Raw genomic sequence first — 13755 nt, forward strand, 5'->3', positions numbered from 1 at the left:
ACTGTCCTTGCCCTGTAGTCAGACTGATGATTATCTTAAATATCACCATAGAACCTTTGTCACACCACAGATGGAAACAGAGGCAGAGACCCACATCAGAGCACTGGACTGAGCTCCCAAGGTCCAGTTGAAGATTAGAAGGAATGAGAATATGAGCAAAGAGGTCAAGACCATAAATGGTTCATCCACTGAAACAGTTTACCTGAGCTAATGGGAGCTCACAACTCCAGCTGGACTGGGAAGGAACAAGCATAGGACCAAACAAGGCCCTCTGACAGTTGTATGGCTGGGGTAGCCTGAGGGGCCACTGAGAGGGGCACTGGGATTTATCTCTCCTGCATATATTGGCTTTTTGGGATCCTGTTCTCTTTGGATGCATACCTTGCTCAGCCTAGATGTAGTAGGGACGGCCTTGGACTTTCCACAAAGCAATGTGCCTTACCCTCTCAGGATTGGAGGTGGGTGGGGTGGGAGGGTGTGTGTAGGGAATTGGAGGAGAGGAGGGAGTGGGAATTTGGATTGTTTTTTTTTTTTTTAAAAAAAATCTAATTAAAAAAAAAAGGAAAAAAAGAAGTGGGAAAAGAGAGAGCAGAGCCTGCCCTAACTGTGGTCAAAGGCAGAGGAAAGTCACCAAACTGTAAGAGGTAACAAAAAGAGAAGCAAAGATGATCTGACATGTAGTTTAATAACAAAAGACAACACGTCAGGAAAATCATTGTGCTACAATGACAATTTTGTGAATGAAAAATCTGAATCCAAAGATGAGAAAGGAAGACCAAACTTCAGGGAAATTTGCTTAAGAACAATAAACATGAGGTAAATCCAGGTGAAGGAAGTGTCTTGTGGGAAAAAACTCAACACCTGTCTAATGTGCAGCCAGGCTATTTCCAGAAGTTTCTATGGCGACATCTTAAGCAAGGTCATCTTTTTAAAAGGGACTCTACAATGTCACAGAAAAAGAAAACAAATAATTTCTATCTAGTCAAGCTGCTGATTATATCCCAAACCAGCACTTACACACACATGACTAAGGATATAAGACATCAGTGAGAGAAAGCCAAATGAGTGGGCTAAAGGACCTCATATAAAATCCGAGTCTACAGATGGGCCAGCAGTGTGCTCAAGAGCCTCTGCTGTCTCTTCAGTCACAGAACTACAGCTAAGTGGCTGGAGGAGTTCTAGGTAGACACAGACCGTTTGGTTATAATGTGGAGATTATGTAACAAAAATTTGGAAGAGGGAATAGTACATAGCATAAGAATATGATACTTTTCCATCTTCTGCTGGAAATCAAGATACTTAAAGAATCTAACGAGATAAAAGAAACAACGAAGTATTAATGGAGAGGATGAAGGGATTCACTGGAGAGCTAAGTGATTATAACATAAGACTGAGTGGCGGGAGGTTCCTGTACCATCATGATTCTTCACAAATAGAATCAATGGATCCTGCTGGAGATGGTAACAGTTTCATGTGTGCAGAAAGCTATCAACTTAGCCATTAAGTAAAGTAAAAACCTATGTTTTATAAAAATAAAGAAAAAACCTAGAATATGAAACAACACATAGAACACATGGATACTGTATATGCACACACACACACACACACATTGTAACTTCATAATATAAAATGACAGTTCCAAAATCAACTTAGCCATTAAGTAAAGTAAAAACCTATGTTTTATAAAAATAAAGAAAAAACCTAGAATATGAAACAACACATAGAACACATGGATACTGTATATGCACACACACACACACACACACTGTAACTTCATAATATAAAATGACAGTTCCAAAATGTAATTTATGGGTACTAAGACACATACAGGGTAGATAAAATTACACTATTAAAAGTGAAGTTACATATACAATAAAACCCTAAATATACTTTATATAAGAAGAGACACCTAAAATGGGATTACTCAGAAATTTGAAAAAATATGGGCTAAAAGCAAAGTTCAAAGATGAAGCACTTGTCTAACTACTCAAGATCCTGGGTTTTATCCCCAGACTACAGAAGAACTGAGAAGGAAGGAATACAGGAACGCGAAGGGAGTAGATATCTGGATGCTGAGGCAGTCAAAGACAGTTAATAATAGAAAAATCAGTTTTCTGATATATACAAAAATATACAGAAAGTAAGACCTGAAAGCCAGAGAGTCAAGGAGCTTGCTGTGATATTGTGTCTCCTAGTAATAGCGACTACACCCATAAAGTCTCACCAATGTGACTCTCCAAACATGAGCAGAACTTGGAAAACACCAATGGACATGCCAAAGAGGATGGGGAAAAGCCCACTAGGCTTAAATCCTGCAAAAAGAACTACCGGTAACTGGAAAACTGCAAGCAAGAGTGATGATCCTCGCCAGGAAGTGCACACCAATTGGTGATCTGCCTGAACTGTTGACTGGACTTGCAGGACCCACAGAGAAATGACTGTTGAAGCTGCCCAAAAGAGGTGAGACAGTCCTTCAGGGTTCCTGCTGCATGAAAGAGTCTGCCAGATGTTCTGCAGGACACAGAAGAAAGCAAATGATGAATTTTGCCAATGCAAGGCATAAGAGATCTTCAAATTTCCTGCTTCATGGAAAAGTCTGCTGAATACTATGGGCCAATAAGAAGCTGGAGCTAATAGGCCAAGCAGTGTTGTAATTAATATAATTTCTGAGTGGTTATTTCAGATCTGGGTGGCCAGGAGATAAATGAGCAGCCTCCCCCGACACAGTGTCAAATGATTAGCCCTTAAAACATGCATACAAGTAACATATGAACTGAACAAATTATATTTAAGAATACATGCATGCACTAGCAACTAGTGAAGAAAGAGGTCATGAGTTTGAAGAAGAGCAGGAATGGATATACAGGATGGTCTGGGGGAGGAAAGGGAATGGAGAAATGCTGTAAATACATTGTAATCTCAAAAAGAAATATAACTTAAAAAGGAAGAGCTGACCAAAGCAACATAATAGAGAACCAAACCAAATCAAACTCTGAATTTAATACTAGACTTAAATTTATTGCAAGGCCCTGAGGTGCTTGTTAAGGGAATAGTTTGCAATGATGGGTTTTGTAACTCGGAGCTCAAAGCCTACAGCCTATGTCATATCATTTTAATGGCCCATTTAAATATTCTGTTTTCTTGTTCTGTAGAAATAGCATGTAGTCAGTCAAACTTCAAGAACCAGGAAGCAGGATGTCAATGTCAGAGATTATCCTGGAATAAAAAAAGAGGTGCCCTCCCAGCTGAGGGTGGGCAAGCCAAAAAAGGTTCCCAAAGAAGGCAAAGACAGGGGTCTTGGGTTAAACTTACAAGGTTATGTGTAAAAGACACATTACATTTATTTTAATTCATGTTTTGTTTCTTCCCATGTGACTTATTGTTTTTCCAAATATGTTCATATTTCCCAGTACTTTATTAACTTAATACAAATATGAATGAACATAAATATTATCCATATGGCTGTTGCATTTGCTGTAAATATTTATTTGACCTTGCTCCCAATTTTACTTCACATTTTTAGATTTTTATGCTATATATCTCATTCTGATATATTCTGTTTGATTTCTATATCTAGGTTCCAAATTAAGAAAAAAACTTTTCTTCATTACAGTGTTTTTCAATGTTTATTCTAAACAACTTAAACTGTGTTTGAGTCACGTAGAATGACTCCTTCATTGTCAAATAGACACACAAAATTGTTTTGACTTTGACCCAGCAGGAATAAAGGAGGAGGCCTCCCTCAATTTGTTTTATTCAATGGTTATCTCATGGATTCAGCAGTAGGATCAATTTTACATGTGCCACTTTTAACATACCAATGATTCCATAGGTTATGAAAGGCCCCTCAGAAAATGGCATTCAACGAAGCATTGGGGTGAGTGGGCTCTCACTGTGTAGTCCTGGCTCAACTGACGCTCACTATGTAGACCTGGCTGACTTGAAGCTCTCTCTATAGAGCAGGTTGACCTCAAACTGCTATGATCCTTTTGCCTCTGCTTCCACGTTGTTGGGATTTTAGGCAGTGGGCCACCATGTTCAACTATTCTATGAAGCCTGAACAGCTGTGTTTTCAGTCTTTAAAAATTTAAACTGTATTTGACCTCTCAATGTATCTGAAGTTTATTTTGCTATGTGGTCCTAGAGCAAGTCATATATCAAATATCAAGTTGGCGGTGAGTTAGGAAATAAGTTTTCCTCCTGTCAGAAAATATTAACAATGTAAAATGGGATTCATTTTTTCAGTGCAGATCAGTGTCAATGAGTTTGTAGTTGTGGCAATCCTCTGGGACAATTGATTCAATCTACCATTTTATATTGAGTCTGTTTGTAATTATCTTGTTAATTTTCATGAGGCTGGTTCAACTATGACCTGAATCTCAATTAACTAAAAATCCCCAGATCAAGTCTTTGAGACAGATACTGTGGGATTACACATGCAATAATTCTCAACAGCCATGTGTAGTATTTCAAGTTATATTTCCAAGTTGTTAAAAACTGACATTACAATTGGCATGTAAGCAAAATCTACCATAGATTTTTTAGGATATCAAATGCAGTCCCTTCTATACTAACCTGGGAACCAGACAAGACAAAAATCTACCTAAAATCCTAATTCTAACACAATCGTGGTCTAAAATGTAAGGAATGAGTCCATCTAAATAAGATTTCACCCTTCACTAAAGGTGATTAAAATACTGGCTGCACGTCTAATGCTCAAAGAATCTACTAAGCCAGTCCTGAGGTCCCTACCTCTAATCTCATTATCTGAGAGCTTCAAGCAAGATGATAAAATTCAAGGTTAGCCTGAGCTGAGACCCAGTCTCAAAAGTTAAACAAAAAAAGAGTAACAAAAGGAACCATCAACAGTTCTATCTAGCTGTTTTTAAATGAGTGGCTTTCAGAACATGTTTCCCTATGATATTCCTATGGTGTTGCATGTTCTGAGGAAGTTCTATCTTTCAGCACAGCAATGGGTACTGAGTCTTTTCCTTGAGATCTTATTTCCCTTCTAAGGCCAGGAGATGGGAAAGTCTCTTTCTTGCTTTCTGACTACAAAGTGAGCGCGTCTGTTGATTAGAACGCTGAAGTCTTACCTTTGCCTTCATTATCAACGATCGTCATGTCAGCTTTGGCTTTGGCTAAAATTTCCATGGACAACTCATGGCCCAGCTCCGCAGCCCTCATGGTCGGAGTGCAGCCCATGTGGTCTTGCACATCAGGGTGAGCACCAAGTCCAAGGAGAAAGCTAACCATGTCAAGGTCATTGGAAACCGAGGCTAAGTGGAGAGCACTCAGTCCATCAACAGGTTCAGTGAAGTTGATCAGCTCAGGGTATCCAAGTTTGGTCAGCTTCTCTATCTGCTTCTTGTCTTTGTTGCGAACACACTGAAGAACTCTGTAGATCTGTAAGTTCTCAAGTCTCTTGTCTGCTAAAGCCATGTTAGACGTTCACTTCTTAATAATTCTTTCTGGACTAAGACAAAAACTGTAGAGCAAAAGGGAAAACAAAAGAAAGGTTAACTGTCACTGTCATTAAGTTACAGTATTTGAAAGCTCAGAAAAGAAGTTTTGAAACAGATATGATTTAGTTTAATCACTACTAGAAAAATTATACGTAACTTAAAAATATGCAGCTGGTATAACATTAAACTATTTCAGCTTTCCCAGCATAATTAATTCTGGTTTGTTGTCACACTTAACCTCTCCTCGTTGTCATGATGTTTTTTACATTTGCCATGAAGGAAGTGAAGTTAACTGTATTGTCAGCATGAGGGTATGGGTTCCCAGCTGTGGCCCACACCAGGTCTTTCTCCTTTATTGAAATATACATCTAGTTTAGTCAAGTTCACTAAGAACATGAGTCCATTGGGCTGTGTGAGGCCCACAAGGTAGGAGCATAGAGAAGACATGAGTGGTCGCAGACAGCGTTGGAGAAACCAAGAATGTTAATCACGCAGGGTTGCCTTCTCCAAGGAGGACATTAATACCTGTTTTCCACCCAGAAGGCTGGGAATGGATATTGCTAATTACTGGGTGACCTTTGCTATCTATAGAGCCAGACATCACAGGAATCCTCCTGAATGCTTATCACAGACTCATCTGTCCACAGAGCCTATCTGTAGCATTTTTTTTTCTCAGTCAACAGAACCCACCCTTAGGGGAGATGTCACATGGACTTTATAGCCTGCTGACTTCAATACTATATCCTTCAGAAACCACAACAGATCCTTGGCCCTTAAGCTATAGAACCCATCTTCATGGTGGAGATCATATGTACTTTGCAAAAGAGTTTCAATGTAGTATGGCCTTGATTTTATTGTACACAGATGATTGTTATAACCAGGAAAACTTTTTTCCCAAAATTGTACTGGATTTAAGTATGTCTAAAATAAACTCATCTGGTGCCAGACTCCAGGAGTTTTGACTCAGCACTAGTTAAGTCGTGGTGACCCAGGTTTTATTTTTACCTTACCCAGATCATTTCAGTTCCAGCCATGACACTTGCTGGGAACCCCTGAAGGAGGGATGATTTTCACATCATCTTAAGTGAGGCTCAGTCAGCTACATGGAGGAGAGACAGCTAAAAATTTCATAAGTAACATCAATGTTAAGTGGAGCACTCTAACATGTAATTTCACCTCCTTATGATTTTTCTAGAAAAATAATCATTTGAATGACTAGTAGGCCCCGCTTCTAGATATGCTCAAGGTGCTCATATTTTTTCTGAAAAAAATCATTTTCATATGAGAAATCAATTATAAGTAGGGGTTGTCATTCTTCCCCTAGTCAAGTCCCATTGCAAAGAAGCATCTGTCTCTAGGTGTATTGAATTGCTGAGCTGTATACCCCTAGGGGATGCTGGCTTTCTCTAGTAGGACCATATGGAAAGACTTTTAATGCTGAGGCTACCAAGCAGCGAGGTTTGCCACTTGGGGCTATTGCAGAAAGCATACACTCAAAGGATGAAGACAAAAGGATGGCAACAGCTGCACCCTGGGTCTCACTGGGTCAGAAGCCCACCTCACCCCCACCTTTTATCAAAGGTTGCATGAGAAAATCTATCTTCCTTCTTTGGTAGGAACCAAGCAGCTAGCCATATGTCCTATTACTTCCACAGCAATCCGTGAATTCCCTTCTCCAGCTAACATGGGCAGTGGAGGGAATTCTATTTTACTACAAAATTATCAAGTAGACACATTCTTTCCCCCCACCTCAATCTGGCTCCTTCACCAACATGTTCTAGGGCAGTGAAGTGCACCATTGTTCTTTGTTCCTTCTTCATGTCTCCATAGGCAACCAGGTTAGGCTCCGTTGCCTGTTTCTTCCTTTATCACTGCCCATTCCTCTACTCTATTCTTAGCTGGCACTCCTTGTTTTTTTATGATTGACATCTCCTTTTTGGAGTGTCTTGGTAGAGCACAGGACTCTATTTTATCCTTGGGAACCCTGTGACTAGTGCCAGCTCCTTACTTTTATCCAAATTTTCAGCGTCTGAGTCTTCACTCTCAATTTTATTAGCCTCCCCGGAGTGAAAAGGACTATTAGCCATCTGTAGCTGATGGGCTTCACTAACGTGTCATAGCCAAGGGCCAATTGATACATGCTAAGAAAGGAGGAGCCTTTCTTTTTCCGGTTGTGACCACTGGTAAGCTGTCTATGCTCCAGCAGATGGCCCTACGCTCGTGCACACACAGTCAATATTATTTGGACAAAGTGAAATACAAAACAATAAAATAAAAGAGATGACAGGAAGGGAAACATGTTGGGGAATATTCAGGGATAACTGAAGGGGGGAAATAGAGGGTGGATACAGTCATAATATATTCTGTATATGTATGTAATTCCCAAAGAATAATTTACTTTTAAAAAGTAACATGATCATTGCAGAATATATAAAATTACCTTGACCTCCATTTCTTCCCTTTTCCAATAATGGTATCAAAAGCCATCCACTTACTCCGATCAAATCACTAGAGTTACGTTTCATTCTTTTTTCTTTTTCACAGACACCGCCACTCAAAAATCATCAGCAAGTATCATGACCTCTGCTGCTGGTATACATCTTGACATCAACTCTACAGGGTTGTCCTAGGCCAAATCATTGCCAGACTTCTAGTTTGTCTCTCTACTTATTCTATTCTTCAGACAACTTCAAGGAAAAAAGTCTTAAAAATGTAGATCAGATAGAGGCATTCACACTTTTGACCCCAAATTTTTTGGATTTTTTTTTAAATTGCAAAGTGTGTGTTCAATGTCCATACATTCACTACTTAAGGGTTACCATTAAAGCTACCAACACTTGCTTGATATTTCATATCTATCCATCCCTTTATCCACTGATTAAGCTCAATTCTTGACGCAATTACAAGTACAGACACATTTTAATACACATACCCTGAACTTGAATCTATTTTTTCATATTTTTAAAATTTTTTAAACAATCTTTTTTCATTTTCCATACCAATCCCAGTTCCTACTCCCTCTCCCCCTCCCACTCCACCCACCTCCCCCCAACCACTCCTCAGAGAGGATGAGGCCTCCCATGGGGAGTCAACAAAGTCTAGCACATCACTTTGAGGCAGGACCAAGACCCTCTCCCACCCCGTATCTAGGCCGAACATGAACTCGAATCTATTATGTATTTGCAGTCCTTTTCACATTTTGACTATGATATGAAAAGAGCAAATATTAAATATTCCAGCCTGATCTACAGAGCGAATTCCAAGAGAGTCAGTTCTACATAGAGAAAAATCTATCTTGAAAAAAAAAAGAAATATATTTAAACTGTGCTTTTTTTGTCTTTCCCATTAGAATATGGTCATCAAGGAACATAAGATTTATAATACTGTTATTTCTCTATGCCCTAGAACCTGAATTATAAGGATGCACTTATTAATGAGTACTTTCTCAATACTTAACAGATTCAAGCTACATGAATTGAAGAAGCATGAAAGAAAGTTCCGGGGTTTCTGGGTTGAACCACTAGATACCTGTCTCTGAAATGGGCTGCTCACGGTGGGCTCCACATTGGTCAGGCAGAGTAGACAGCCCTTTGACATGCTGAAAGGATATACAAGCTGATAGCCAGTTTTGAGACGTCAGAAGAGATGTCTGATCCAGGTCCGTGGTGGGTGATAAGGTCTTCAACAGTAACAGGGCAGCTGAAATGGGGGTCAAGGAGAGCAGACATCAATATCAAAGCCATAACACCAAGTCATTCCCTGTCCTCCTCCTTCTTCCCTTTCTCCTTTTGCTTCTGAGATTTCAGGCACGGTATAGCTGAGAAACTGGTGTCCTGCTTCCTTCCATGTGGTGCACTAGGAAACCAGAGAATGGAGTTTGCTCAAACCTTTGAATAAACAGTCTCCAAGTAAACCCGGGGTCTGTCACCCATCTGCCTTTGCAGCATGGCTTACTGACACTTTTTTCAGATGCATTCATAACTTACTTCTGGTATGGTGTCATACTCTACTTATATAGACATATATATGAAATATAGAACAAGGTGCTGCTAAGTGACTCTACTGAACCAACCCTGCCTTATTTGTGAGAGCAGGAGCTTTGTAATCAGACACTTTGATAATGTCTGAGTCCATTTACTGAAACAAAAATACTTCCCCCAAACATAAACAACAAAAACTGACATCATGGTTCAAGCAAGCTTTAATCATGGGTTCAGCAGGTCCCTAGTCAGTCTTTGGGTTGGAAGACAGTGGCATGTAATTATAGTGTTTTGTCTTGAGTCTTTTATTTGAAGTCTAAATATCCTTAAATTCTATTTTAAATACCCACCCCTTCCGTTAGCTTTCTGATTATTTTCCAAGGGCATTTTTCACTGCACGGGGAGATGCACAGACCTTTCAGTTCTCCACATGGCCCACAATAGGGGTGGTCCGTTAGAAAAATGGATGAAGCTGCACTTGGCAGAGGAGCATAGTAGAGGGGAGTCTACTGTGATCACCCCTCCTCTGCATCTGATTCCCCCACTGGTTGCATCCACGTTAACTACAATAGCCTGTTTTTAGTGATTTAATCTGTGAACTGGGGATACACAACAGTTGTCACTTTGTGGGGCTGGATGAAATGGAAACGAGAATTCTTGCAAAATATTTAGACAAGCCCTTCAGGACAAGCTGGCTACGAATAATCACTACCTCTGTGGGTTTCATTTCAGCCTACCCAACGGCGAACGTACATTTGTGGGCTTTTCTATGGTATCTTCAGGTTTGAGACCCAGAAAAACTTTAACAGATGAGAAGGGCGAGTTGAGATGGCAAAGGGTAGGGGACCAATCTCACCTTTTAGTCCTAGAGGCGATCAGGAGCCGGATTTCTCAGAGTAACTGAGTCCCTGGTCTTGTAAGAGCCCCTGTTCTCTGTGGCCTGGGACTGGCCCAAACCAAGGCCTTCGGCCCCAATAATGAATGGTGTCCCTTCCGGCAGAGCAGGCCAGTCTGCGCGACCAGCGAAGGGTGTGTGTGCCTGTGTGTAAGTGTCTGCCAGCTTGCGGCCAGGTGATCATAGGAGGCTAGATGCCGCCGCCAGGCTGGGCCCACTGTGAGCTTCACCCACGCACGGCCTGCTGCCAGGGCAACCGCTCAGGAGCGCGGCTGGGCGGAGCTTGCCCCAGGCCCCGCCCACCGCCTGTCGCTCCAGTCAGGAGGCTTCTAGAAGGCAAAAGTTAGGAGCAAGCCACCAGGAGGCCACCCTTTGATTCTGTTCACCCACCTCCTCCTGCCCTAGGTCAAAAAAAAAAAAAAAAAAAAAGGCAGAAAAGTAAAGCTGCTTGTGGTAAATAGTAACAATTAAATTTACACGATAGTTTACTGTGTAATATTAAGTAAAAGTGAAAAATGCAATAAATTGTGCAAACAAAAAATGATTTTTGTGTGTGTATACATTCCTAAAATTATTTAAACATAAATGGAAGTAAATATGGAAATAATTTCATTTCATAACAACCCGTTCCCTCCATACACACACACCAGTTTGGAGGCAAGTTTTGAAACTTTATGTGAACGAAAGACCTGTATTTTTAAAATGTTTTCTTTTATGCACACGAGTGTTTTCCTGCAGGCCTCTAAGTCACTATTTGCACACAGTGCCCACAGAGGTCAGGAGAGGGTGAAGCTTTCCACTGAAATTTCAGTTACCGAAGGTTGTGAGTCTCCACGTGGTTGCTGGAAACAAACCCACCGGTCCTCCGCAAGAACAGCAATGTTCTTAACCACTGACTCATAACTTTAACCCACACTTTCATGGTTAAAATTAAATAATTTGAAAAAGTTTCTAAATAAAAGTTTAATGATCCATGTCACCCAAACCATTTTATCTACCACAGAGATAATGCTTTAAACTATTTTAAGGACTATTACACAGACAAATACTAGATGATATATAGATAATATGAAGGACATAAAGAGCAATGTGACTGAAGAAAAAGAAAACTGGGAAAAAGAATGAAAAAGAAAGGAAGAGAGAAAGAAGGAGAGAGACAAAGGCAGGAAGCTAAAGGCCACGTTTTATCACTGGACACCTGTGTATTTCTTCCCAATTGTGAACTCTCCTCTTGCTGACCTTTGTCTGAACTTTGTATTTAATGTCCCCTAGTTTACAGAAATACGTTGCTTCCTGAAATAGGTGTTTGGTTTAGAATCACATTTTTATAAATTTTATTAAAATTGAGAAAATATCTGATTGTGGTAGCTCATTTTTGTGATTCTCGTACTCTTTGAGAGGCTGAGGTGGGAGGGAGGCTGGCTAGGCCTATAGTAAGTTTGAGGCCAGTCTGAAATTTGTGAGGCCCTGTCCCAACAATAACCACAGTGCACGCTACACACTACACACACACACACACACACACACACACACACACACACACACTTTATTTAACAATTGCACGCTATTCCATTGCATTATTATTCCCTGCACCTTTTAAGCCAGCAGTACTGTTGGTGGATTTCCAATATTTGTTAGTAAGGCATAGCTTCTAGGACCATGTTTGCCCATATTCTTTCGAAAAGTAAGTACAAGAATTTCTCTAGGCTGTATGACAGCAGTGAAACTTCGGGAACATAGATAACATATGCTATCAAGATAATGATAATGTGTTTTCCTTATTTTGGTGATGCAGTTGATGTCAGTGGTTTAATTCTGAGATCTGTGAAATTGCAATTATGGCACATTTTGGAGGATTCACATTTATGAAATGGAAGGGAACCGATGAGTAAGTCCTTCAGAACTATTGACGGGAAGCTGACAGAATGGAGCACTTAGCTTATACCAACATAGAGTGTGAATGTAAAACAGGACACTGGCTAAATTCTGCATTAGTCTAACTTGTTCGGTTTTTATCTGACCATGAGCATAGCATTTTATCTTATATTAAAACTATCTTTCATTTAAATTAAAATAAACGCTTAAGATGTAATCCTCGGCATTTTCCCAAACATTTGGTAAATAAAAGCCATCACACATGTTTATAAAAATTGTCACTAAATCTCCATAGATAAGCTACTTTTGTTACCAGGGACTTTGAAATTTTTGTTTGTTAGCCTGGAAGGCAAACCTTTGGTAATTAGTCTATAGCCTGTTGCTTAATCCAAATTATATTCTTGGTGAGGTGTATTTAATCAGAAATGAAAGGTGTTGAGCCTTAAATACGTGTCAACATAGGACTGAGATAAAGCTGTCGAAGTTGTTTTACTGTTACTGTCTTCTTTGCACAACTCTTTACAAAGCCATCTCTCTCTTCTCAAGCCCATCCTTGCTTTAACGCTTCTGCTGTTTCTGGGTGTGCCATTGTGTGCTGGGAAGGGATGCTGTTGGGCCATCCTGCACAGGGATATAAAGCTGTGTGTTGTACAAGTAATATCAACGACTGATACTTTCTATCTTTTCAAATGATAAATAAAAACACGTCCCAGGATCTTGAACTGAGACATACGCTGGCCGACGACCTGACAAACCGCTCAGCACTTGCATTTGCAGCTGCAGCTTCCCTCACTGCTGCACGGAAGCGCTTCTGGCCACGCCTTGAGTGAGGCTTGAATAGGAGCAATTTGTGGATAATTATATCCAGGTCAGAATCTACACTTTCTCCAGCTTAAAGAAGCTATTTTCGGATCTCACGGGGTGGGGGTGGGGGTGGGGGATAAATACCTTGGAAGCTCTTGCTGGGCACATTTTCTTAGCTTGAGTCTTGATTCTTCTGAATAGTCTCGTCTATTTCTAAGATTTTTCTCTTTTACTGAATTTTGAAATGCTTCGATTGAGTGGATTACTTATCACTCAAAGACTGAATTTCTAACTAGGGAATATTAGGGTCTGCATTTGTAATAGTGCACTTTTAATCACAATGCCCAGTTCTTGCACTAAGCTATTTGGGATTTTCACTTATTAAAAAAGAGCAGTGCTAGTAATTTATAATAGTTTATGCAAGTTTTCAAATGGCCTCGTGTGTGACTGGTGTGGTTCATTTTATAATTCTTGTAACTTCTCACATGATGTGGTTGTTTCCTTCACTTTCTTATTTTAGGTGCAGCTTTTCTCTTTAATCAGAAACACAAAGGCTTTTCAGTTTTCTAGATCATTATAAAAAAAGGCACTTTTATTATATATCCTTTCTAATATATTTTTAATTTTATTGAATTCAGCTGTTTTCCTTTAATATCTCATAATAGCTAGCACTACTCATTTTACATGTTTTTATTCACTAATTTTAGGTTAAAACTGTTTTATCTCTAATGTACTT

General features: G+C 39.8%; 1 protein-coding gene across 2 annotated transcripts in view; it reads right to left on the reverse strand.

Moving 5' to 3' along the window:
• Positions 1 to 10593, reverse strand: part of Ankef1 (ankyrin repeat and EF-hand domain containing 1) — a 33366-nt gene extending 22773 nt beyond the window's left edge. For both annotated transcript variants that reach the window (XR_007236033.3, XM_085696778.2), the window contains exons 1-3: positions 10302 to 10593; positions 8994 to 9164; positions 5097 to 5488 (exon numbers count right to left, since the gene is read on the reverse strand). Coding sequence is in view for 1 of the 2 variants with exons in the window: in XM_085696778.2 (XP_085552904.1) it covers positions 5097 to 5442 (346 nt within the window). In the remaining variant the exon portion in view is untranslated. The remainder of the gene's footprint in view (positions 1 to 5096; positions 5489 to 8993; positions 9165 to 10301) is intronic.
• Positions 10594 to 13755: the final 3162 nt, after the last annotated feature.

The sequence above is a fragment of the Myodes glareolus genome, chromosome 10, assembly GCF_982192425.1.
Source record: "Myodes glareolus chromosome 10, mMyoGla1.1, whole genome shotgun sequence".
NCBI classification, from domain to species: Eukaryota; Metazoa; Chordata; class Mammalia; order Rodentia; family Cricetidae; genus Myodes; species Myodes glareolus.